The following is a 27,607-nucleotide window of genomic DNA, read 5'->3' on the forward strand; positions in this document are numbered from 1 at the left end:
TATTATCTAAATGTTTACAGAGCAGCAACAGGGGAAAACATTGCACATTCTGGCTGTGGCCCTCCTCTGATTCAAACCAGGTGTTTGGTACAGTGTGTTGGAACAAGCTACTGTATAGCACTTGACTGTGAGGATTAGTCAAAACGCTGATAGACCTGACACTTTATTTTGTGTGATTTTTTTGTATGAAGTTTACTTTAACACCCTTTAAAGTTCATAATATAGCACTCAGTATGTTATGAATTACTATTTACTTATGTTGCACTTTATTGTACAGTATACATGCACTTACAGTGTACTTACCTAAGAAAATACTGTAATACAGTGTCCTTGTTACACATGTAATTACTGTAGTAGTAACTATAAATTATGCATAATTACATGCAACTAAACCTAAACCAAAACATAATCCTATAGTAAGTACGTCATGCAGTTAATTATTATTACTCAGTTATTAAATGTATAATTACACTTTAATATGGACATCTTAAAATAAAGTGTAACCGAAAATACTCTAATATAGGTAACCTCATGGGTTAAGGTTATGGTGTAGGAGGGTTAGTACCAGTTATTACCCATTTATTGTAATTACTATAATAAGTACATAGTATGTTGTTACAAAGGAAACAGGGCTGTAAAATAAAGCACTACCGAAGGAAATTACCAACATGTCCAGACATATATAAGCACAGTATAATAGGGCTGGTTAATGTCACTGCTTGTCTAGACTTAAAGATTAATTGTACTAATTCTACATCGTTGTACAAAGAACAGAGATACCTCACAGAGATACGACAGCCACAGCTTGACACTCTCAGTGAAAATATATGCAGCAACATGATCTCGAATTCCTTTCGATGTGGCTCATCCTTTAGCTTGTCTTTTCATGAAGAGACTAAAGTGTGAACAAAGACTTTAGTCACAGAAGCTCCCTGCAGATCTTTTTCTTGGACTCATGCTGAACTGCCTTGTACTATTTTCTTGGGTTTTCCAACAATAAAGTTCCAAAAAGTCAAAGTTTCATGAACAATTATGGAGGGATAACCACAAAGCTAGGGAGTCATTTGTGGGGAAATTAAACTGAATTGAATTTGATTGTGCATATTCTAACATTTAAGATGGTGAGGAATGACTTCATATGGTGCAACTAGAGACACTTATGACGTAATGCTTGAAATGTCAGTCATTTTTGTCAACTTTTTTCCCCCAAAAGAATGATAAACCCTTCAATAATCAGCTTCTCATTTGAATTAATTAAACCAACCAACTGATATAGATTGTGAGAATGTTTTTCAAAAACCTCTCTGCTGTTGATTGACTGAATTTTGTAAGATTATAACCATAGTTCTTCAGGTCAGAGGAATGTTAGCTATTTGTAATGGGAGTCAGGGAGTAGATAGATAGGGGTATGTGACTCTTGAAAGGAGGGGGAAGGAAATAAGGATTCAGGGAGAGTTAGATAAAAGTGAGGTCAACATCATGCTCCCAGCTGCAGAGGTCGCATGGTTCAAGCACTCGTGACACAGGTGTCCGAGCTCACCCAACAGTTACAACTTCTGCGAGCTCCCACTGCGCCGCCCACACCGCCCATTCAGCCCCCCCCCCCCCCCGACTCCGCAAGAGAATCAACCAGAGCCTCGTCTGCCCACGCCAGAGGGCTATTCAGGTGAGCCTGAATACTGTAGAGCTTTTCTCACGAGATGTTCCATTTTGAGATTTAAGAATCTGCTCTTGTCTTTTAGTCAGAAGAGGAAACAACTGATACTAGCTTTTGCTCATTCTGATTTAAATGAACAACAAAGAATCTCTGTGGAAAGAGAAATGTTGATTTTCAAAGGTCAAATTGAACAATCTCACCTCTCAACAGAAGAACTTGAGACTGCTGAATTGGAGATTATTAGACTCTCACAAGAAAATATGTTTCTTGATGAGCTTGCTAGTCTAAAAAGGGGTGAAAGCGTAAAGCCAAGTAGCCACATTCATGGACTTTGCCCTGTTCTTGAAGATGTTTTGAGGGTTGGTGGACGATTGAGTAGGGCATCAATGCCTGAAGAATCCAAACATCCAGTCATTTTGGCCAAGAATTCTCACATCTCAGATATTCTCCTAAGAAACATACACCAGGAGGTAGGACATGCTGGTCGTAATCATATGTTGTCCAAATTACGACAGAAGTATTGGATTACTGGTGTGAGTACAGCAATAAGAAGAGTCTTGTCCAAATGCATCATCTGTTGAAGACTGAATTCACTTCCAGGTTGCCAAAAAATGGCAGATTTGCCATCAGAAAGAGTCACTCCGAATGAACCTCCATTTACCCGTGTTGGGATAGATTATTTTGGACCATTTGAGGTAAAGAGCAGAAGAAGCGTTGTGAAAAGGTATGGAGTAATTTTCACCTGTTTTTAATTTATCTTAAGAAAAGTAATTTATCTGACCTTGGTGATGTGAGACAGCTAGCAGATGGTCGGTTTAGCCAGTCTGTCTGCTTCCTGACCTGAGGCCCAGATTGTCATGTTTGAGCTCTAAAACTATGTGCCATATTACTAGAGAGAAGAGCAGCACCATCCTAGGAGGGATGAATTCCATCTCTTTTCAACAGGTCAGGTCTGGCCCAAAAACTTTCTATATTATTTCATCACACCCTCTGGGCACTATGAATACCGGGTTATGCCTTTTTGCCTGTCCAACGCTCCAGCGGTATTCCAGGGCTACATGAATGAGGTATTTCGGGAGTTCCTCAATCGATTTGTGGTGGTATACATCGATGACATCCTCATTTACTCCCGAGACCTCTCTGAACATCGACACCACATCACGCAGGTCCTTGAGAAACTGCGAGCTTACCAAATTGATCTCAAACTGGAGAAGTGCGAGTTCCACACCATCTCTGTTCAGTTCCTGGGATATATCATCGACCAACACGGTACCATCTCTGTTCTACTTACCTGCGATCCTCATCTTCAGTCTGTGTTCCTGTTTACCATCTGCCATCACCGCTGATCTCCTTCATCTTCCGTTCTCCTCCATCTGCAAAAGACATTCTGTTATTTCTCCAGCTAAGTTCATTATTCAATTCCACATTGCCAATATCAACTCAATTATACATCTGATGGTTCCGTGCTTCTGTTCCAAATAAACTACTGTTTATTCTAATCACCTGTCTGATTTATCTCTAAACCTGACACCCTGCTTCAACACATTTCTAACTTCTAGCTTGAAGAGAATGACTTACAGTCATAAAACCAACTGTAAATTGTTCATGTAGGTGTCAGGCATGATGCAAACTTTTTAGAGACCTAGTTCATATTAAAATAAATATGAGAAGGGGTTGGTTCGGTTCTTACAATTGATTGGTTGGGTCCTTACATGCGCTTCGTGAGGCACACTAGCACACACACGCAGGGTCTCTCGCTCCCTCTCTCTATACGTTCTTATCCCGGTAGACGTAGAATCAACAGCTAGATCAATGAGAAACCCTATGATTACAACGACCATCATTTGAAGTGTCATACAGTTCTGAAATTATCGTACATTATAGGATTTTTTCCATTATTGATCGTACAGAGGTACAAATACGATAATTATCGTACATCTGGCAACACTGAGACAGACGTAATGCTGCCGCGAATGTGACGCGAAATGTCACGTGAACAAGCAAATCCACAAAGAAAGAATAATAAATAAAAAAGTACACTATTAAATTAGTTTTAATTTGGAAACAAGTTAGTGATGTTTCTCAAATATCAGACTTCACTACATAAATGCTGGATGGCGCCTTGCATGGCTGACACCGCCGTCGGTGTATTATGAGTGAGTGAATGGGTGAATGTGAGGATATATGTAAAGCGCTTTGGTGGCCATAGGTCTGTGAAAGCGCTATATAAATGCAGTCCATTTACCATTTACCATAAATATGTTTTTTTTGTGTGTTTTATTTTTTTATTTTTTTTTACTGGATATTTGAGGAGCTAACAGGAGTAGAGAAGGAGAAATGAAGACTAACACCAGAAACATCAGGCTGAAATGGCCATGAATCAGGGTGGTTATTATAACTGGAGACTCACTATGACTATCTGTCGGCTCTGACTCAAGCGCATCTGTGCCGGCTGGCGGCTCTACGCTGGATGTGTCTGGATGAACTTTTTACAGTCTATGGGATGAACCTGTGATTCCTGCTCAGCCTCAAGAGGACGCACTTTGGTTTTGGTTTGGATGGACTGTTTCAGAACCTTCCATCCTCTGCTGAAGAAGTTCTTCCCTTTTGCCTGTTTTTCTGCAAACAACAAATATTGATTAGAAACGTCTGTTTTATTAGCACAGATTACAGCTCAATGATTCACTAGTTCATGTTCTTGACACGATGGTGTCGAACAAAAAAAAAACTATCCAGTGATGAAATGTTTTCTGTGTTGACAAATCTTGTGCGATATCCATACTAATATTCCTTTGAACCGACTCAATTTAATGAATGGTTAAAACAACTGACCTGTCCAACACTGAACTCACCAGACGTCTGAATTGGTGTATAAAAAAATCTGTAACACTTTACAATAATGTTCTATTTATTAAACTATTTAACTACATTAGTTAACATTTACTATTACTAAACTGCACTTCTACAACATTGTTAATTTCAACATTTAGGCTATAGCCTACATTATTGAAATCAAAAGTTGTACAGTATTTGTTAACATAGTTAATGCACTGTGAAGTAACATTACCAAACAATGAACAGCTGTATTTTTTTTATAAACTAAGATAAACAAAGATTAATAAATACAGTAGCAAAAGTATTGCTCGTAAGATCATGTTAGTTATTAGATACATTAACTAATGTTAACAATTCAAACCATATCCTAAAGTTACAAACAAATAATTTGCTCTAATTTAAATAATACTCTGATGTTTAAATCATTTAAAATGAACATGTAAGTGTGCTTACCCCATTTTTGTTTGTAAGAAAACAAACTTAAGTACTTTTTAAAACGAGTAGCCTACTTCTTTTACTTAAGTAAGGAAGTTGCGTACGTTGTCCACCTCTAAATAACACAGAGCATTTTGATAGTAAAAGCAACACTTTGTGAGCAGGATATTGACTGAAGCAATGCAATGTGTGTGTGTATATATATATATATATACACACACATATATATGTGGATAGTAATATACCGGTATTTTGAAATATCTAAATTATTTTCACACAATAACTACTCAAATGTTAATTTATCAAGTTTTATTTTTTTATGCTGGATTGTCATAGTATGCTGTATTTCATAATAATTCATATATTATATTATATTTTATTATATTATATGATATCAATTATATATTATATTATTTTATATTATATTATATTATATTATATTATATTATATTATATTATATTATATTATATTACAATTCCTTTAATTTTGTTAGTACTGTATTTTTGTAGATGATCTGACTTCTATTTAAAAATGAAAGACTTCTATTTAATGACTTTTATTTTGTTTATTTGTAAGCTATTGAAGCAGAAGTCACGTGACATAACAACACAAGTTCGGCTGTCATATGATAGTAGTTTCATTTTCAACATGGCTGTGCTGCACATCAGTTTTCTGCTCCTGCTGTTTTTCTGTCTTGTGTTTTCTCTACCCACGGGTCGAAACTCCATCTGCGGTTATAAGGTGAGTTTTGGCTTACTTGGTAAATTTTCTCAAGTTTTTCCTTGTAGAATCCTTAAGAGAGATTCGAGTAAATGTAAAAACTTAAGTTGCCACTGAGGGAAATATACAAAGAACAAAAAGTACCTTGGTAGTAATTATTTTGGACATTTTTCAAAATAGTTTTTGTTTTTTAGGACATTAAGTCACGATTATTACATGGTGTTTGGGTCATGTACCTTGAAAATACCATGTTTTGGAACATGTACCATGCATGGTACCACCACAATACTTTTTTGTAAGGGTCGGGACTGATGTCGTGCACCAACCAATACATTTATTTTGTTTATGGACTTTTTTTTTTTTTTTTCGGTCTAGTTTAAAATATCAGTTGACACAGGTTTTGCAATTTTGGCAGATCAATTATGAATAAAGGAGCTTTATTTCCCAGTAAAGTATAAAGGAAACGGTTGTAGAATGAGGAAGTGAATATTTTACGTGATCTGTTGTTGTATCTTTCCACTGTTGATGACCTTGTTGGATCTTTTCAGTCATGTCCAGCCACAAAGCCTTCCATGCTGAACGTCCACCTGGTTCCTCACACACATGATGATGTTGGTTGGCTCAAGACTGTGGATCAGTACTACTATGGAGGTGAAGTTCTGTTCATGTCAAGTGTTTTATTGTTTGCAAACATGCATTGATATGGTAGTAGATCACATTCTTCATGTGACTGTCCATATTCTGCACATGATTTGTGTGCTGCTTGTCATATGATATGGCAACGCATTGGAGTGGTAATGTTTAACCTCACACCATAATACACAATAAAATTTTGTTTGTGCAAGGCTTATTCAGGCTTGCAAATAAACCACAAACCTCTGTGTTTTTATTCCAATCTTTGTAATTTTTCAGACCGAAACAACATCCAGCATGCAGGTGTTCAGTATATTCTGGACTCTGTGATAGACCAACTACAGAAGGATCCAGCCCGACGTTTCATCTATGTAGAGACGGCCTTCTTTTACCGCTGGTGGAGGCAACAGAGCCAGAACACACGCCGAATTGTAACTCAGCTTGTCAATGAGGGTGAGGAGGGTATTTGTTTTGGGGTCAGTGACTGTGGATATTCCTGAGGATAAAAAGTTATATATATAAAAAAAAGAAATTAATCGCATAAAAAATCTGAAGTGATGTAAAATGTACTAAAAAGTAATAAAGTACTTTTTTTCCACCACACATTTATAGTTATTTTTCAAACATTTTGCACAAACGATGTCTGATAAAAAAAAAAATATATATATATATATTTTTTTTAATTATGCTAAAAATGTAACGTTAACAGTATTAAAAGTACTAATACACTTTCCTTACACCCTGAATCTTTATAATTATTTTCCATATTTAAGCATGTCTGAGATGATAAAAATAATAAAAAATAATAAAGAAAAGATTAATAAAACACATTTTTACAAAAGCATTGTTTTTAAAAACGCTAAAATGTAAAATGATGTAAAAAGTACTAAAATACTTTCCTCACACCCTGAATCTTTTCCAAAAAAATATTTTATACATGCAAATATTTAAATAAATATATAAATATTTTCACTAATGTCATGAATTATATACATTTCTTTCTTTTTTCGTAGGTCGTCTTGAGTTCATAAACGGCGGCTGGTGCATGAGTGACGAGGCCACCACGCACTATAGCGCTGTCATAGATCAGATGACTTTGGGGCTGCGTTTCCTGAATGACACCTTCGGTGAGTGCGGGCGTCCCCGGGTGGCCTGGCACATCGACCCATTCGGACACGCCAGAGAACATGCCTCCATCTTTGCTCAGGTAATCATAGCCCATTATATGAGACTATGAATGGTCGGTGTGGTATAGTTGTGCTGATGGCTCTTCCCTTTTTTTTTTCTTTTTTTTTTTACAGATGGGCTATGACGGTTTCTTCTTTGGCCGTTTGGACTACCAGGACAAGGCTCGCAGGATGAAGACCAAAGAGATGGAAATGCTCTGGAGGGCCAGTGAAAGCCTGACGCCACCACTCGCTGATCTCTTCACAGGTACTAATCTATAAACATGCTGTTTTATACTGTCTAATAATCCAAATTCAGATTTTTAATTCTCCAATAGTGCATGATATAGATCTTTATATATATATATATATATATATATATATATATGTATATGTGTTTTTGAAAGAAGTTTCTTCTGCTCATCAAGCCTGCATTTATTTGATCAAAAATACAGAAAAAAATGTAATATTGTGATATATTATTACAATTTAAAATAATTGGTTTTCAATTTATTATACTTTAAATTATCATTTATTCCTGTGATGCAAAGCTGAATTTTCAGGATCATTACTCCAGTCTATCACATGATCCTTTAGAAATCATTCTAATATGATGATTCATTATCAAAGTTGGAAACAGTTCTGCTGCTTAATATTTTTTTCATAACCTGTGATACTTTTTTAGGATACTTTGATAAATAAAAAGTAAAAAAAAAAAAAAAAAAGAAGCTTTTTTTTTTTTTTTTTTGCTGCTTATTGCGCTTAAACAGTCTAATACACACAAAATAATGTCAAAATGCTGGTCTTGGTGAGTATTCACTTAAATACAGTAAGTTATGTTTTAAGTGAAGGTAAATATTTTTAATATTAAAAATAACTATATGGCAGTTTTTCCCCATGGTATTGATGTCAAAATTGTGGCCAGTGAAAATGCTGAGTGGCTAGTAACTTTGAAAAACCACTAGCCACAGTGGTTGGAGAGTTTTTCAAAGTTTTTTTTTTATTTACTTTTTTTAACCTTTTTACTCCCATATATATGTAGCAAAGTTAGACGTTGTGGGAAGAAGGAGGCGGGAACCAGCGAATATTTAAAGACTTTAATACAAAAATACAAAAGTAAATTAAATTAAAGACAGCAGCCCCTCATGGATGACTGCTGTCACATGTAATAAAACAATAAACAAAACACAACGTAAGTCCAGGCCTATTCCTCTCGTCGCTCCTCCTTTTATGCTTCCACTCCTCCGTGAGAGATACGAGACTGGTGCGTCGTGCAGGTGTCGCTCATTATCAATCATGCCTCGTCCTCCTCGCCACAATATATATCCTAAATAACTTCACAGTGTTGAGTATGTGGAAGTGTGAATATTAGTTCTCTTAAATGACTAGACAAGTTTCATCTCTAAAGGCGTTCTCCCCAATGGCTATAACCCTCCTGAGGGCTTCTGCTGGGACCAGTCTTGTGATGATGCTCCCATAAGAGACGACCCAGACCTTGAGGACTACAATGTGGATGAGATAGTACAGAACTTTCTCAATGCATCCTATAAACAGGTAAGTAAACAGCATTGCAGCAATGCTGAGTCCAGTCAATTATATGTAAAGTTCACGTGTCTGTGGTTAGCATGGATGTGCCATCAATTTTTATTTATTTCCCAGGCTGCCTTTTATAAGACAAACCACATCATCATGACCATGGGTTCAGACTTCCAGTATGAGAACGCCAATCTCTGGTACAAGAACATGGATAAGCTGATCAAGTATGTAAATGCCCTGCAAGCTAAAGGGAGCATGGTGAATGTGCTTTATTCTACACCGTCCTGCTACCTGCAGGAACTCAACCTAGCCAACCTCACCTGGTTAGTGTGCATATACAGATAATACATTTAGAAGAGGATATCTCTCAAATGTTCCCTGTGACATTTTCCTGTCTTGGCTGTTTATCATAGGCCCCTGAAGACCGATGATTTTTTCCCCTATGCTGATGATGCTCATGATTTCTGGACTGGTTATTTTACCAGCCGGCCAGCACTGAAGTTATATGAGAGACAGAGCAACAGCCGACTACAGGTGAGACCTACAACCTTCCTCTCTGAAGTAAAAAAAAAACCCATTTCTTTAATCCGTAATATCTGGTTTTGTCCTTCTAGACATGCAACCAGTTGGAGGTGCTCGGCGGGCCCAAGTCCACATCGGGTCCTTTTGGTGAAGGGGACAGTGATACTATGAGTAAGTCTACATCTGTTATAAATAAATCACTTATGTTGGCTTTAATCACTTGATCTGTTTGAAATCTTATCCTTTTGATCAGAGAGGGCGATGGGTGTGGCCCAACATCATGATGCTGTGTCTGGGACAGAGAAACAACATGTGGCAGATGACTACGCCAGGAGACTGGCTACAGGCTGGGCACATTGTGAGGTACAAAGATAAAATATTTCAACCTAACTAAGCATCATCCATTATTAGTGGTGCTTGCTACATATAATACGGCTTATTATGGAGAGACGTGCTGTTACAATTAAAATTTCTACATCTGTTTCCCCACTGTCTAAATATGCGAATAAAACAACGATATTGCAAAACAAATGTTTTTGCCACTCTCCTTTTCTTGTTGTAGGTGCTGGTTTTTAATTCTCTGGCCGTTCTCAGTGGTTCTAAAGCTCTGCGTGTGTTCTGTGAGAATCTCAACATAAGTGTGTGTCCCCTCACAGAAAGCAGCCATAAGGTACGACACACAGTAGAGCTGCACGATTAATCGTTAAAAGATCGCGATCTCGATTCAAACATCCATGCGATCTCATTTCTAAATGACAATGATTTCGCCTGTGTCTATTAAGCCTTTGACAAAATCACACTGGAACTTTAAAATCTGCTTTTGTGCTGCCGCTGAGCCAGAGAGAGTACAAAACATATTCATAAACAGTCTTTTTTTAACCACACAGTATCATTATTTCTGTCTTACAGATATTTAAATTATCACAGAAGTACTGGGATAAGTTTATAGGTTGGATATTAAAACTGATGGCTATGTTAGTGATCAAAATAATCACCTTTTGATTTGAAAGTAACTTGGCACTTCAGCTAACGATTATATTGATTACATTGTTTCGCCACTAGGTGGCGACGAGTGACTATTACAAATTTTTACTGGTATTTGTCATTGAATCATTCATTCAAGAGATTCGTTCAAAAAAGCTGATTCATTTTAAATAATTCTGATTATTTTAAATAGACTGCAGCAATTAACATTTTGTCAGAACCTCTAATAAATTACGTTATTTTGTTCGTGATCTCTGTTTGAAAAAAAAAAATCATGATTCTCAATTTATCCGGAATCGTGCAGCTCTAATACACAGATATTAGTAAATAAATGCATACAATAAAAAGCACATTCACTGTCGAATTCTGATCATTCTTTTTCTTAATCTCTCTCAGTTCTCTATGAATGTGTACAATCCTCTGGGCAGGACTGTAAGCTGGCCTGTTCGTTTGCCTGTCAATGGTTCAATGTACAGTGTTACTGATGCAAATGGGAAAGCAGTGGACAGTCAGGTTGGAAACTGTGTTTGCATGAATTACGTTCGTATGTGTTACATTTATGAAATGAAATCAATAATATTTCCACTTCTCTTGCTATTGGTCAGGTGGTTCCACTGTCTAAGTCCACACAGGAAGTGAGACGGAACTGGGGTTATGCTAAAGGTGAGCTGGTTTTCCAGGTTGAAGCTCCTCCTCTTGGCTACAGTACGTACGTCATTTCCATGGTTCAGGATGAGCCTCCAGCATCCAGTTCCAAACCGACAGCCCCTCGCTCCATTCAGAACAAGGTAAACGGAGCCGCATAAGTGGAAACCATCCATTTAAATCCATTATATCAATTTAAAATAAATTTCCTATTTGAATATATTTTAAATGTGACAGCAAAGCTGAATTTTCAGCATCATTACTCCAGTCTTCAGTGTCACATGATCCTTCAGAAATCATTCTAATATGATTATTTGTGGCTCAAGAAACATTTATTATTATATCAGTGTGGAAAACAGTTGTGCTGCTTAATATTTTAGTGGATTTTTATTATTATTCTTTGATATCAATTTAGTTAATTTGTATTAATTTCTTTCAAAAAATATTAGACCCCTAACTTTTGAACAATAGTATATGAAACTCAGATCTATTTTTTTTAGCATCTAAATACTGTATCTTTATCTAGAACACGTTTTGTATTTATCAACTTGTACGCCATGATAAATTACCTTACGTGAACTTGACTGGTGGTTTTCACATGCAAAGGTTAGCTAAAAGAAAACAAATGTCATTTGCATGTTTTCATAGAATCGAAAGTACAGTAAAACATTTTTACATGACTTAAAGGTACAGTAGCAAAATATATTGATCTTTTAGAGTGAAAGAGAGGGTGTAAATAGTAATGACTGTTTCTGATGCAACAAACAACTCAAAATCTACTAGTCAGTCCCACCAGGATTTCACACATTTATTTATTTATTTATTTATTTATTTATTGCAAACAAAATGACTTATTTTGTGGCGATACATTTATTGTTTTTTATCATTGGGATTCCACATTTACCCTGCAAAAAATTGTTTTGTTTTGGAGTACTAAATTCTGACACACAGCTTTTACGCATGCAGGATGCTTTTTTGTTGTGTTTCACTGGCAGAATCGCGGAAAACTTGTGAGGCTGACCAGTGTTAAATTACACTAAAACTGCATCATGTTTCAATTAGCATAAATAATAAATCTATTCTTCTGTATGTGTTTTAGTTCTTAAAGGTGACCTTTGATGACACCACAGGTCTGTTAAGCAGCCTGACAAACCTGGAAACGCAGCAAACCATTCGACTCACTCAGAACTTCTACTGGTCAGTTTAGGCTGATTCAGAATCAGTCCCTCCCTTCCAGTTTCTATCTACAATTTAGTATAACCTTGGTTTTTGGATATGTACCATTCTAATACTATATTATTTTTTGAATTACCTTGGAGTACAAGCAAATACAATTAAACGTGAGTATGGTAATGATTCAGTACTGTACATTTTGCTTGTGAATCTGCATTGAATGTTCCCTTTCCTTGTCGTGTTTGATAGTATAAAAAAGTGAATCACCATATTTTTATACTTACAGGTATAATGCAAGCGCTGGGAATAACAAGGAGAGCAGGCAGCCGTCGGGGGCTTACATCTTCAGACCAAATTCATCAGACCCCTTCATCGTTAACAAGACTGCTGAAATACAGATAGTTACGAAGTCCAGCGCAGTTCAAGAGGTGACGCAGTGGTTCAGCCCGTGGGTGTCTCAGGTTGTCCGTTTGTACAAGGACCGCAGGGAACTGGAGCTGGAGTGGACCGTGGGACCCGTGCCTGTCTCGTGAGTCAACATACACACTCATACGCACAGTTCTCTAGAGATTAAGGATTTGCTGCGAAAATGAAAGTTAAGGCATTTTCTCTGAATATCAGCTCTCTTTCTCTTTACAGGGATGGTTTAGGGAAAGAAGTGATCACTCGTTTGGACACCGATATCGAGTCCTCTGGATATTTCTACACTGATTCTAATGGCAGAGAGGTTTTAGAGCGACGGTGAGGAGATTAAAGATTAAAGAAAGGATTGAAATGGAAAACTGAAGAGAAATGACAAGTAGAATATCACATTTTGCTTAAATTGCTGTAGAAAGTTTATTTTAATTGCTGTGTTGTTTGTCATGTACGCTATTGTTTAAATGTTTTGGGTCAATGACATTTTTTTTAAATGAAATTCTCAAGGATGCATTAAATTGATCAAAAGTGACTGAGGACCTTTATAATGTTTCAAAAGATTTCTATTTAAAATAAATCCTTTTTTTTTTTTTCTATTCATCAAAGAATCCCTTAAAAAAGTATCATGGTTTCTACAAGAGTATGAAGCAGCACAACTGTAAATAATCTTAGGAGTGGTTTTGTCATTGTAGGAAAGATTATCGGCCCACTTGGGATTTGAAGCAGACAGAGCCAGTTGCCGGAAACTACTATCCAGTCAACTCACGCGCTTACATCAAGGCAAGTGTCGTGCAGCCAATCATGTCAGCTTCCTTGTTTTCTTTTGAATCCTGTGTATAATTTTATTGATTTGTTTGTATAATGTAGGCTTTTTTTAATCTCATTGACATTCTCCTTAATTTGTTGTCTTTTTATATTTCCCTGTCTTCATCCTCGCTTTCTGTTGTCACTCAGATTCTCATAAACAGCCTTGAGCTGCCCTAACATGTCAAGAAATGTAATATATATATATGTGTGTGTGTGTGTGTGGATTTAGGATGACAAGCGTCAGTTAACAGTTGTGACTGATCGCTCTCAAGGGGCCAGCAGCATCTATAACGGCTCGCTGGAAATCATGGTAGAGTAAAATGATCTTCCCTTCTCTCTGTCAAAATCTCCCTGTTCACTTCAATTTAAAAATGCTTTTCTGGCTTTAATACAGAAGGTACCGTGTATTTTTAGAAAATGAAACTTGAACGAGGAGAACAAAATTTTAAATAAGTTAAAAATTAAGAATAAATAAACATTGTAGTGTAATTTCAAATTAGGATTACTTTTTTTTCCTTCAATATTTCTCTCTCCACCTTTCACAAACTTTCAAATAAATGTTTATAAACAAGACTTGACAAATTAATTTTAGTTTAGGAAAGGTTTTAATTTAGTTTTTGTTTTGCATTATCTTTTAGTATTTTTGTTTTGATATACATGCTTTTTAATTATATTTATATAAATTAAATATTTATAATATAACTGCATATTCCTAATATATATATACAGTGCAATGCATAAGTGAATACACCCATGCTAAAGTTGACTAAAAAGAGGAATAAAAAATCATATTTTGGAAATTGAACTTAATGCCTTAATTTAAAAAATTAGGAAAAATCCAACCTTTAAGGACACCAATTTTCTTTGTGAATGAATAATGTATCGTAAATAAATAAATGTTCTTCCTTAAAATACATGGTGCATAAGTGAGTACACCCCTATGTTAAATTCTCATAGAGGCAGGCAGATTTTTATTTTTAAGTATTTTTTTTAATTTTTTTTTAGGATACTATGCATCCTGATAAAGTTCCCTTGGCCTTTGGAATTAAAATAGCCCCACATCATCACATAGCCTTCACCATACCTAGAGATTGGCATGATTTTATTTCAGTTAGCCTAAAAGCTAGTTTGATTTGCATTGAGAGATGATCTTATGGAAAGTACCCCATGCCAATCTCTAGGTATGGTGAAGGCTATGTGATGATGTGGGGCTATTTTAATTCCAAAGGCCAAGGGAACTTTATCAGGATGCATAGTATCCTAATTTTTTTTTTTTTTTAAATACTTAAAAATAAAAATCTGCCTGCCTCTATGGGAATTTAACATAGGGGTGTACTCACTTATGCACCATGTATTTTAAGGAAGAACATTTATTTATTTACGATACATTATTCATTCACAAAGAAAATTGGTGTCCTTAAAGGTTGGATTTTTCCTAATTTTTTTAATTAAGGCATTAAGTTCAATTTCCAAAATATGATTTTTTATTCCTCTTTTTAGTCAACTTTAGCATGGGTGTATTCACTTATGCATTGCACTGTATATAAGGAATATGCATTTCTTCTTATTTTCTTGTTCTCTTTGTATGTAAAGTGCCTCCAAAACCTTCCTTTATGGCTCTATATACAAATAAAGTTTATTATTATTATAATTATTCATGAGATGGTCTCATTGCTTGTTTCCGACACTGAATAAAAAATAAAAAAGCTAACTGCGACTTTTTATCCCACAATTCAGATTTGTTTTGTGCAATTGCGAATTTACATCTCGCAATTCAGACTTTTTTTCTCAGAATCCCGTTATATAAACTTACAACTACGAGTTATAAAGTGAGAAATAAAGTCACACTTTTCCTTTACGGAAACAAGCTTTCATAGTCTATATGCTAACAGCTAATCAAACTCTCTCTCAGCTGCACAGAAGACTGCTGTATGATGATTTTAGGGGGGTGGGAGAGCCTCTCTCTGAACCAGGAGAGTTTTTTCATGGTTTAGTTGCCCGAGGGCGTCTGCTGCTGACCCTCACTCCCCCAGACACGGCCGCAGATGTCCACAGACCCCTCGCACAGGGCATGGTGCTCCAACCCCTGCTCTCCTTCCAGGACGGCACACCTCCCGCCAACACTAAACTGGAGGTTTGTAGAGGATCGGTGGATGGATGAACTGAACTGGTTCCTTATTATAAGCTTGAACTCTTTCATTCTCTCTCCCATAGTTCTCTGGGCTTCAGGCTGCTCTGCCCCCTGCTGTTCACCTGCTGACACTGTCTCAGTGGGATAAAGACTCAGTTCTCATTAGGCTGGAACATCAGTACCAGGCCAAAGAGAGTAAAACACACTCACAGCCCGTTACGGTCAACTTACAGGTAACAATCAAATGTTTCATCCCCAGCTACCCACTTCTAGTAAATCCCGCTTTAGTTAAACACTGATTGTGTTTCATAGACAACAAACAAAATAGTTCTGGTGCTGTGCAAGATGTTCTAATTATTTAAATGATCTTATGCATTTAGCACTGCACTAACCTTATTGACTAATCTTTTAGCTTGGGCTCTTTGATGAACTGAAAGCTTTTATCTTCAGTAATGCAATGCAAGTACTTTAAAAGACATAATGCAAGCGCTGGGAATAATTAGACACATTTTTTCCCCCACCTACACACTTCCAGTAAATCCCGCTGTAGTCAAACACTGATTGTGTTTCACAGAGACCATGTGAAGCATGTTCATGATTTTCATTATTAAGAATTTGTATTTCTTAAAAAAAAAAAAAAAAATTCTCATCCAGTGGACCCTATAGCAGTGAACAGAAACTACAACAAATATAATTTTGCATTCCCATTTGCCCAATTGGTCAGAAGAGAGAAATATGTCATATTTTCCATCACTGCCTGTGATGGAAAATCACAGACAGTGATGGAGTGTTTCATGGTTTCAGAAACACTCACTAAGCAGCATTAACAAGTTTTCTGTTATTTAATGCCAAGGTAATAAAACACAAAGTATTGTCTTAGAAATGTAGATAAAATAAAAGGAAAAAAGTGTGTATGTGTATACATCTATATATGTATACATATGTATATACTTTTTTTCTTTAAAAATAAATATATATCATAAACATATATATAAACCTTTGCTAGATTTATGATGTTCATAACTGTATGTCATCACAGTCGATGAAAAGCGTCCATGGAATTAACAGATTTAATGAAAATTTGTGATGTTAATATTTTTATATTTATTTATCATTTTATAAGAAGCAGTAAGGCACTTGTAGTGCTATACCTATTGTAAGCATAGTCAGTTCAATCTTGAGGGCCTTATAGATTCTTAAAGTAGTAAAATAAAACAAAAAAACATTTTTTTAATCATTTTAATACTGATGTTTCTCTTTTCGTCTGTGCAGAAGCTGTTTTCTACTCTCGAGGTGCTCGGAGCGTCTGAGATGAGTCTAGGGGCAAATCAATGGAAAGATGACATGAACCGCCTGCGGTGGAACACAGGTAACAATTACTCTGGGAACAATTGTTATTTACTCTAATTATATCTGAATGCTCAATTGTTAAAATTGTATCTTTCAGAAAAGAAATCAAAGCCCCTTCCTCTCAGTGTCAGAGACCCCTCACCATGGGAAGTGACACTAAACCCAATGGAGATCCGCACCTTCCTGTTACGGGTACGACAGCTGTAGAAGTGACAGATCACTGTAAGAGCCAATGAGAGTGTAGAATTGCAGTATCTAAACCCCGCCTGCAACTGATTCAGAGCTGAACTACACGGCATAGGTTTGACGATTTTTCTGTGTACTTCAGTTACATAATTTCAGGAACAAAATTAATTTTTTAAATGTTCAAAGAATGCATATTCTTCAAACTGCACTGTGCCACATGTTCATAAAGATGTATATGATCTATAAGAACTTTAAGTATTGAAGTTTTAAATTCAAGTTTCTTCTGCATGAGCTGTTTTGGCCAAATCAGCATTTTGTATTTCTTCTGTGTTAAAGACACATCTCCTTGAATTCATTTGTGCAATAATTTTGATTGTATTTTTCTACTGTGCCTTTCATACAAAAATTACGTTTTTAATGAATGAACTGTGGCATAAATGTAATGACCAGAAATAAAAGTAAAAATGTTTTTAAATGATGCGTACTGCTCATGCTGAATACATTACAAAAACACACATTCACTTGATATTTATTTGCCAGGTGAAAATAAAAATATTTCCAATAATAAAATGTGTCCCACTTATTCCTTTATTTGTGGGCAACCAGGTAAATTAAACTTGCCTTGCACAAATCCAATTAACATAAAACAAGCTTTAGGTCCAAATCTGTACAGACCTTGTGAACAGAAGTGCAGACATTCAGACAGCTAAGAGAAAATTAATTTACAAGTCATAAAGTCTCAGTCTTTAACTAACTGTCACGGCTGTGTGATGTACATCCCGCAGTGAGAAAACCAATTAGTCCATCTTGTCCTCGTTGGTTTCTTGCTCATGTGAATAGCAGCATTTGTCTCCATGTGTACATGTTCCCTAAAAAAGAAAGAATAGCATTTTTAGGTAAAGAGAGCTGCTGTGACTTAATATGTATGAATTCTTGGTTATACGAGTGGTTTATTTTTAACTCTTGACTACTAAATCTTAAAAAATAACTTTTTAAAATCTCACTTATACGTTAAATCATTTATGACACATCCTGGAATAAGAGTTGGATAATTCTTGGACTTAAACAGGCCCTTTTACAATGTCTTGATTTTGTTTTTGGGGTCTACTAGAATAGGTTTTCATGCTTGAATGTTCAAAAAACACATTTTTACATTGTTGCAGCCCCTCCTTCTGAAAAACGCAATGTGCCCTGATTGGTCAGCTGGATTAGTGTGATGTGATTGGTCAACTGCTTTGAGTGCATTTTGGAAATGTCACATCCTTAAACATAAACGCAAGTTTCAACACAAAACTAACGCGTATTTTTTTGCGTATGCTTTGGGTAGGAATTATTTCAATTAGGAATATTGTGACGTGTATGTTCCAAGAAGAAAACTTAAAACTACAATCGAGATGTTTCAGGGAGACATAGCATAAAAGCATAATAGGTCCATAATAGGTCCTCTTAATTCACTTCTCAATTGAAATTCTCAAACACTGACCAATTTGGTAACGATAGCTAATAAAGCAACATGTTTGAATATCTCTGAGATCCCTATCATATTGAATTCCAGTGAACGTAACGTACCTTTCGAAACTTTTTACATGGGAGGCTCTTGAGTTGGGAAGAGTCTGTGATCGGTTTCTTTCTTTTACCCTGAAAGTGTTTTCTTTTGTCCTCCAGCTCAGATGAGATTCCTCCACTAAATACAAGAGGGAAAAAGAGATGATTAACACTTTTAAAATCAACTGAAAGATTTTGACTATGATTTGACTAAAGAACAGTAGTAGTATGACCAACCCAGCCCTGGCTCGTGCTTTGGGTCCCCAGTTGGCCTGTGGGTTCTCCTGGAAACGCGTGAGGTGACGTTTCCGTGACTGAGGGTTTGCGTCCTCTCTGATCTCAAAGCAGGCCTGAAGACTTAATGAGTGAATACGAAGATTAAGGGTAGTTAAGTTGTATTTTTTATTAAGCAATTAAACTAAACTAAAAGGCACAGCAACAGAAATGACAGGGATTTTAATATAAAATGTAAAATAGCCACTAGATAGATAAATGTAAGGCGTTTGATCCTTACGTTGGCTCTGTGGAGAGAATGCGGTGGGCAGGACTGGTTTCCGATAACCGCTCTCTCTTCACAGGGTTGGACTTTTCCTGAGGGATAAGCAAACAGAGAAACTACATTAGAAAACAAGGCATTGTCTTAAGAACTTTTGGGAAGGATCTTATGAGTGAATGGTAATCACTCACCCAGCAGCGCATGATATCCCATAACACCCCAGCGGGAGCGTCGGTCTTCACAGCATTCTTACAGGCATGAGAAAAAGATACTCTGTACCCAGCGTACAGGAGAGCTGACCTACACAATAGATAGAAAGTGAGGACACACTGCTATCTACATACAGGGCTTGACGCTTTTTTGCTCTCCAGCCACTATGGCTAGTGGTTCTCCAAAGTTACTAGCCACTCAGCATTTTCACTGGCCACAATTTTGACATCAACACCATGGAGAAAAACTGCCATATGGATATTTTTAATATTGTCTCATAATTTGGCAGCAGGTAGCCTTTATTAGGCTGCTGTCACGTTAAGATCTGACGCACGGATCCATTACAGTTACAGATGCGTTTTCCTTCTCAACTACGTTCACTTAAAACATAACTAAATGTGTTTACGTGAATACTCAAGACCAGCATTTTGACATTATTGTTTGTGTATTTGACTGTTTAAGAGCAAATAACCTGTGAAAAGGAACTCAATTTTTCCTTTTTTCACCTTTTGCCATTGGCTTTTGGCTTGCTGAGTTGGGGACATTAAATTTAACATTTAATTTAATATTCAACAATATTATTGATCTGCCTGCATTGACACCATTATATGAGAACTGAACTGCGTTGGACGATGACATCACGGTTTTCTCCAGAGCGGCTATATATATAAATTAACTAAATTAATAACTTTTTTACAACAAAAACGCAACATCACTGAACTTACTTAAGCTGGACTGTGACGCTATTTTCTTCTGGCAACAAACTTCGTTGCATTATTTTCCTGTTATCTCTGTAAAGCTGCTTCGAAACAATCTGTATTGTAAAAAGTGCTATATAAAATAAATGTGACTTGACTTGACTTTATGTGCCACACTTTGGGTGTCTGTGAGCACAAAATCTGCGGAAATTAGTCAAATTACACGCAATGCCCACAGTCCCATGCTGAAATTCAAGCCCTTGTAACACCAACAATATTCATCTGGATGAAATGAAACGAGCGAGTGAGGGGAGGCGGGTTTGTGTCAAATTGCTGTCATAGAGATGAGAGAGCGAGAAAGTGCAGCTGGTATCCGTGCATCAACGGAAAATTAGTATTAGAAGCGTTTTAGATATTAAAGTATCGATATGTATTGAAAAATCTATATTTTTGACAACACTACATTGCACTTAGTTTTTTAATTCAGATGCCGTTTTAAAAGACTACAATTGAAAATGACAATTGAATGACATTTGGCGGGTTGGTGGGTGTTAATGTCAAGCCCTGTCTACATATCTGTTACAGTACAGTATATATATATATATATATATATATATATATATATATATATATATATATATATATATATATATATATACATACATGTACACATATACTTATACACATGTATATACATTATATATATATTATATATATAAAAAATTGAGTAAAAACATTAATGTTGTGAAATATTATTATTATTGAAAATAACAGTTATCTAATTTATTAATGTGATAGATGAATTTTCAGCATCATTACTCCAGGGTTCAGTGTCACATGATCCTTCAGAAATAATTCTAATATGCTCATTTGCTGCTCAAAAAACAGTTCTGCTGCTTAATATTTTGGTGGAAATTGTGATAATTTTTTCAGGATTCTTTAAAGAACAGAATGTTCAAAAGAACAGGATTTATTTGAAATAGACATCTTTTGTAACATTATAAGAGTGTTTACCGTAACTTTTGATCAATTAAATGCGTATTTGCTGAATAGAAGTCAATATTTAAACTTTTGAACAGTAGTATATAATACCCAGGTTGAAAATGTTGTATTGAGTTTACCTGAACTGCAGCATGGGCGGCGTGTTGCAGTGAACTGTGCTGCTCAGATGATCTAAAGCATAGTACAGAGGAACATCCTGCAGCTCCTGAAACACACATCATTTCTCTCAGCACTCATTCTCTATTCAGTGAACCAAATCTGTTATTGCCTGGAGACATTAAAGATGTTATAATTATGTTGAAGATTATTAATACTAAGTTTAATAATGACTGACCTCAGTCACCATGCTAAGCACCCCTTCGATCCGCTTGGATGTTCTGAAGCGAGTGGGGTTCCCTGAAACGGCACCCAGAATCTTCTGAACAAATGTAATGTCATGAAGAGGCTCCGCCCAGACCGGGCCACCCAACTACAAACACAGGAACAAAGAAATCAAAACTTCATGGTTGAAATATACTATAGCATGTCAGTTGGTTTTATACATTGATGCACCGATATCACAATTCTGGCCAACACGACAAGTTGATCATTTTTTTAATGTTATGGAAGATAACTGATAAATGGCTGATATTAGAATTATATACTATCTTGTCTAAATATATAAAAGAGAGAACACTAAAAACTAAAACCAATCATTTTAAACACTACAACATAATTTACAGCAGTATTTCCCAAACTAGCTTCGTGAGGGAACTGCAGGGGGTTTGTGAGCTGATGACAACAAATTAATTAAAATCATAAAAACGTAAAATAAATAAATAATTTTGAAATAAAAACAATCCAAATAAAACACTTATTAAAAAGACAAAATATTTTATTTGTTTATGTCATGTGACAATTAACCAACCTCAGACAGAGAACCATCACCATGCAAATGTGTTGTTAAATTATTGAAAAATTTAACTGCACACTCACTTGTAAGTTTATTTTTTCCAATGTTTCAGCAACAAGCCTTCATCACCTTGATAAAGACTGATTGCCAAAACATTGGTAAAAATAAAATTGTGAGTGTGTGGTTAATTTTTTCCCCTAATTTACACCTATATAAAGAGTGCATTTGCTTGAAACATGAAACTTAACTTGGTACTTCAAAAAAATATTTTAGGTCAAAGGGTTACAGCTTTTTTGGGGGAATCCCTGATGTACAGTATGAAAAATATTTGATTCATATTAATGGAAATTAATATTAGTTCATTTTGATTTTATAAAGATGACACATAACAGCGTTATTAAATTATTTGTGTTTTTTAAGACATATTAAACATAACATCTGTAATATTTGCTGATATACATCCAGTATTGACTGATACTGATATATTACAAAATCTCTAATATCGGCAGATAACCAACATGGTTTATAAGTAGGGATGCATGATATAGAAGTACAAACTAATTAACAACACATCAAAGGGATATTTTATTTTTTGTAATAATTAAACATAAGAGGAGATATTGAAGGTTCAGACCTGGTGTCTCTGCCCACAGTGTTCACAGTTAGGCCCTACAGGTGGTCCAGTGGCTGCTGAATACTTCATTCTGTAACAAACACATAAATATTAAAATATACACAATGATACTTCCAGTACAAAAGCATTGAGAAAAATGTGAAACGGGAGATAAAAGATCAATCCTGGAGGTAGAAATACTCACTGTTTGCCTTGGCTTGTCCTTTTCCCCATCCTCTGCAGATGGAACGCACCACAGCCGACACAGTTATACAGCAGCGCCTGCTTACTGCAAAACACACACACACACACAATGTTTGAATGTTTTTGAAAGAAGACACTTATGCTTCCTAGGGCTGCAAAAGAACAGCATTTATTTGAAATAGAAATCTTCTGCAAAACTATAAATGTCGTTAGTACTGTCACTTTTGATCAATTTAATGCATCCTTGCTGAATAAAAGTATTAACTTCTTTACCAAACCCAAACTTTTAAACGCTAGTGTATATGCATTTTTTATGTATAATTATTATTACTCAGCTATTTTCTCTCTATATACAGTCAGAGTAAACCGTGTATGTTACCTTGCAGAGTTTTTGACTACAGCCTGGCCGGTTTTGACTCTGACGAACACACGGATGTAGAAATCCACACTCACGCTCAAGAGCGGTTCAATGTAGCGCTGATACACGGCTGCTCTCTGATCTAAACTGTGCAGGATTATACGCAGGGCCTTGAATAAAAAGAAAGAGAGTGTGAAAAAGACATAGCTATGATGAAGTGTTGCCTTCATTCCATCCATTCATCACAACGCCAGTGAGCCCCTCTTACCATCTCATGACAGTATTTGGACTTGATGGACATAGAGCCATACTTGCTGTAGCAGGTCTCCCCGCTGTTTCCAGCCATTACAGCCATGTCCGTACATGTGACGCAAAGCAACCCTGACAACAAGAGAGCGAGATTACTCATGTATATGTGCTTGATAAATTCAAAATGTGCATGTGAGAGAAAAGCTACAGCGACTGACTCACCTCCCTCACTCACAGCCTGCACAGCCGCATCCAGAAACGGTGATGGACTGCCATAGGGGTCGAGATCAATGACATCATAGCGTTCCTTCCTCCCTCTTGCCTCATACATCACCATACTGGAAAGATGGTGTTATACCAGGATTTAGGACAAAACAGAATCAGTGTTATTGTTAACTAAAACTACAGAAAAAAATCTGGTTGGTGAAATAAAGCTGCAATTAAAAAAAATAAAAAATTATATATATATATATATATATATATATATATATATATTAAATTCAATATTATTATTATTAATATTAAATAAAAAAGTTTGTTGAAGTGCTAAAATATCAAACTAAAATAAAATGTATTTAAGCTATATATAAATACAGTTTTAAGATTTAACACTTTACAATAAGGTTTTATTTGTTAACTACATCAGTTAACATGAACTAACAATGAACAAATTTTCTACAGCATCTTAATGTTAATCTCAACAAATACTAATAACTTTAAGATAAAAACAAAGTTGTATCCATCAACTTTAGTTAATGCACCATGAACTAACATTAACAGAAGTTAATAAATGCTGTAAGAATATATTGTTCATTTTTAGTTTGTTAATAACTGCATTAACTAAAGTCAATAAATGAAACCTTATTGTAAAGTGTTAAAAAATGTATAAAATGTACTACTAAAATGTACTTGCTAAAACTTAAACTAACGTTTAAAGAAATGTAATATAAAAATAAAAGCTTATTCAAAATATTAATAAATACTACAGTAGCATTTAAAAAATACTAAAATAACATCTTTAACTTTAAATAAGTGCTGAAATGAATTAAAGATTACACAATTACACTTAACAGACTAAGCCAAAACATACTTCAGCTGTCAATAGATGTTTGTGAGTGTATAAGCAAATACGTGAATATATAAAGAGCACCTGGCATCTCTTTGGCTGGCTTGCAGAATGTGGGACACGTTGTTGTGTTGTGCATTGCGGGCGATCAGGGCTGCAGCTTTAGCAGAGTAATCATTAGCAGTGATGCTCTTCAGGCCAGGAACCTCCAGAGCAAAACGTACTGAACGCAGGCCTGACGCTGCCAGACCCTCCAGCACACACAGACCTTGCTAGAGCAAAAGAGAGAGATAAATCACAATACATTTACTAATTGGCAGACACTTTTAGCCAAAGTGATTCACAAATGAGGAAAAAATTCCAACAAGCGAGTCATAAGGAAACTACTGAAAAAACAAGACAGTGTGCAAACACCAGTCATGTAAGAAAATCTAACATCTAAAATTTGTTTTAAATTCTAAAACACATTTTACATACATTTTAATCATTACCTTTAGCAAAATAATTTGTGTTGTTATTGTTAACTAAAACAAAAAATATGAATAATCCTTTTCATCAATTAAAATAAAGCTGAAATAAAATTAAATACAAATATTAGATGAAAACCTTCCCCATAAAATTAAAAATGTTGCCTTGGCATCTAACCGAAATTAAATGAGATTAAGTTAAAGTAATACAATCACTAAAACTAAAAAGAAATAGAAATAAAACAAAAACCTAAAAAAAATTTCAAAATCCCATTTGAAAATAACAAAAACTTCAAGTAAAATTAAAAAGAAAACAAAAGCTAACTCAAAATATTAATAAATACTATAATAGTATTTATAATACTAAAATTTCCCTGTAGCACACACAGACCTCACATCTTTCCCCTACAGATGCAGTGATGTATTCCTTCTCATCAGCCTCTTCTTCCTTTAGTTGCTCATTTTCAGGCTGTTCTGATGCTTCCTGATCCACCGTTCCATTCTTCTCCTCTGAGAGTCGGACCACAACTCTGTCTTTCTCCCCCGGGACCAGGATCCGGACGCCCCTTTGAGCCAGCTGATCCCTGGCAAACTCTGTGATCACCGCACACCTGATTAAAGAAGGTAAATGGGAAGTTTAAAGGCGAGGTTAGAAAACAAAACATCACGAGATGTCACACTGGATGGCATACTCACGTTAAATCTCGGTTGAACTCCTGCACAGGGTTGTAGAACACCTCATTAGCACTTGGGAATAAAATGGCAGCCTTTCCTTCCCTGACAACCGTCTCCCCAGGCAAAAGCCCAGGTTCTGTAGATGAGGTCTGATTTTGTTCTGTAGAGCTGGAGGGATTGGTGTCTTCCTTTGGTACTGCTGTGGTAGTACTGTCTGCACATGCACTGATGGTGTCCTGGGATTCTTCGGGTTCTTTCTTGCTGTCCATTGTTTTGAAATTTTTTAGGACGCAACTGCGCCTTGTTGGGAGGATCTGAAGGAAGGATGCTCTCTTCTTAGGAAATGCTAATGACAAACCAAGACACCTATAGGATACCTGAAGTGTAGTCCTTGCTAACATCTACCAAAGAAAAACCCTGTGACCTGTCAACACAAAATTGATTTTAGTTAACAATAAGTGCTTACAAACTCCCACATGCTGTGTCAACTTAATTGTGTATATATATATATATATATATATATATATATATATATATATATATACACAACAGCTCCCAACTTCCCACACCTTTTGACTGATGGATTTCCATAAGTTTACCATTTTTTCAGTCAAATATTTTAAAAGCATTTTATATACATTTATATACATATACAACTCACATACAATTTCAACTTATTAAATTATATATAGACTAGACAAATGTTTCTAAACCTGGGCATCTTCACATTCACAATGTAACTAGCCAAGCTAGCATTGCACAATTTATCTCGCCTTCCTACTAACCGCTAATTATCCTTCCAAAAAAATACTTTAGTAATGTCATAGCAAGTCAGTCACGAACAAAAAATAAACCACATCGCTAATTGTACACTACCATAGACACTTGTCAACTGTTAGCTCCTGTGTTTTCAGGGAGAATTCACGTGCAGCTCACCGCTGTGTGTGAACTACGGAAGCCTTGTAGTACTAAACGCCTGACTGAGACGCCAGGCACTGCGCACGCGCACAGCAACCTATAGAAAGTGCTACACTACACTGTAAAATAAGGACACCGAGGACAAAGCAGTGTCATTAAGGAACTAGTTCAACGCATTTAGGGTTTTTTCTTAATGTTTTTTTTATATATAATATACTACCTTTTATATATACACATAGCAGAAAGTATGTCAGTAACAGGGTCAGAATATAATATATTGTATTTTATATTATATTGCTTTTTTATTGACATTCCTGACACTTTTTTAGTCTGTGCTTGTCTATGCTTTGGCAATGTTGCATGTAAAAAATCTTTAAAACTGAATGCCAGTAAATGAGAAGTAAATCCACAATTAAGAAAGAAAAGTGTTCTGTACTGTTTAATAAACAGACTAATTTCTCTAATAGTACTGGGTATTTTATCTGCTCCTTAATATTTAAGTGAATTACCATAAAAAAAAAAAAATGTCAAAGGTTTTTTTGTGAGGTATAATGCCCTTTTCAAAAGATGTAGAATAAGTCTCTGATGTCCCCAGAGTGTGTATGTGAAGTTTTAGCTCAAAATACGCCACAGATATTTTTATATAGCATGTTAAAGTTGTCACTTTTTGAAGGTGAGCAAAAACGCACCGTTTTTGTGTCTGTCCCTTTAAATGCAAAAAGTCTGATGCTCCCGGCACAGAGGGCGGAGCTTCAACAGCTCGTGTCCTTTTACCTCACACAGATGTGCACTGAAAATTTCAATTTCAAATTTTTTTTTTTTTTTTGCCTTTTATACTTTTAGACTCAAGAAGAATGCAACAGGACATTTCTCAATGGTTAGTTGATTAATTTATGTAGCTTATGTGTAGTTATCTTCTAGTCATTGATTAGCATATTCTTTTATGTAAATGTTTATGTAAAATTTTAGGGCTAGTGATGTCACTAACCCGGAAGGAATGTTGTGTAGTCCTTGCC

At 35.7% G+C, this 27,607-nt stretch overlaps 2 protein-coding genes across 2 annotated transcripts; one reads left to right on the forward strand and one right to left on the reverse strand.

Annotated features, from left to right (window-relative positions):
• The first annotated feature begins 5,534 nt into the window (after positions 1 to 5,534).
• Positions 5,535 to 17,768, forward strand: man2b1 (mannosidase, alpha, class 2B, member 1). Its single transcript, XM_084100875.1, has 22 exons — positions 5,535 to 5,669; positions 6,197 to 6,299; positions 6,561 to 6,734; positions 7,295 to 7,488; positions 7,583 to 7,715; positions 8,856 to 9,001; positions 9,107 to 9,306; positions 9,397 to 9,517; positions 9,598 to 9,676; positions 9,759 to 9,868; positions 10,068 to 10,175; positions 10,886 to 11,002; positions 11,095 to 11,277; positions 12,234 to 12,331; positions 12,594 to 12,836; positions 12,947 to 13,048; positions 13,417 to 13,504; positions 13,761 to 13,841; positions 15,444 to 15,665; positions 15,746 to 15,895; positions 16,935 to 17,031; positions 17,110 to 17,768. The coding sequence occupies exons 1-22, from the start codon at positions 5,577 to 5,579 to the stop codon at positions 17,217 to 17,219; spliced, it is 2,952 nt and encodes a 983-aa protein (XP_083957001.1). The 5' UTR covers positions 5,535 to 5,576; the 3' UTR covers positions 17,220 to 17,768.
• trmt1 (tRNA methyltransferase 1) lies at positions 17,712 to 26,642 on the reverse strand. Its single transcript, XM_084100876.1, has 16 exons — positions 26,550 to 26,642; positions 25,695 to 26,097; positions 25,390 to 25,609; positions 24,616 to 24,803; positions 23,688 to 23,803; positions 23,485 to 23,597; positions 23,238 to 23,386; positions 22,860 to 22,943; positions 22,676 to 22,745; positions 21,484 to 21,618; positions 21,269 to 21,354; positions 19,431 to 19,539; positions 19,258 to 19,334; positions 18,981 to 19,100; positions 18,768 to 18,882; positions 17,712 to 18,067 (listed from the first exon to the last, which is right to left on the reverse strand). Exons 2-16 carry the CDS (start codon positions 26,072 to 26,074, stop codon positions 17,996 to 17,998), a joined length of 2,034 nt encoding a protein of 677 aa, XP_083957002.1. The 5' UTR covers positions 26,075 to 26,097; positions 26,550 to 26,642; the 3' UTR covers positions 17,712 to 17,995.
• Between the last annotated feature and the right edge of the window lie 965 nt (positions 26,643 to 27,607).

The sequence above is a fragment of the Abramis brama genome, assembly GCF_963993115.1.
Source record: "Abramis brama genome assembly, chromosome: 23".
Lineage (NCBI taxonomy): Eukaryota > Metazoa > Chordata > Actinopteri > Cypriniformes > Leuciscidae > Abramis > Abramis brama.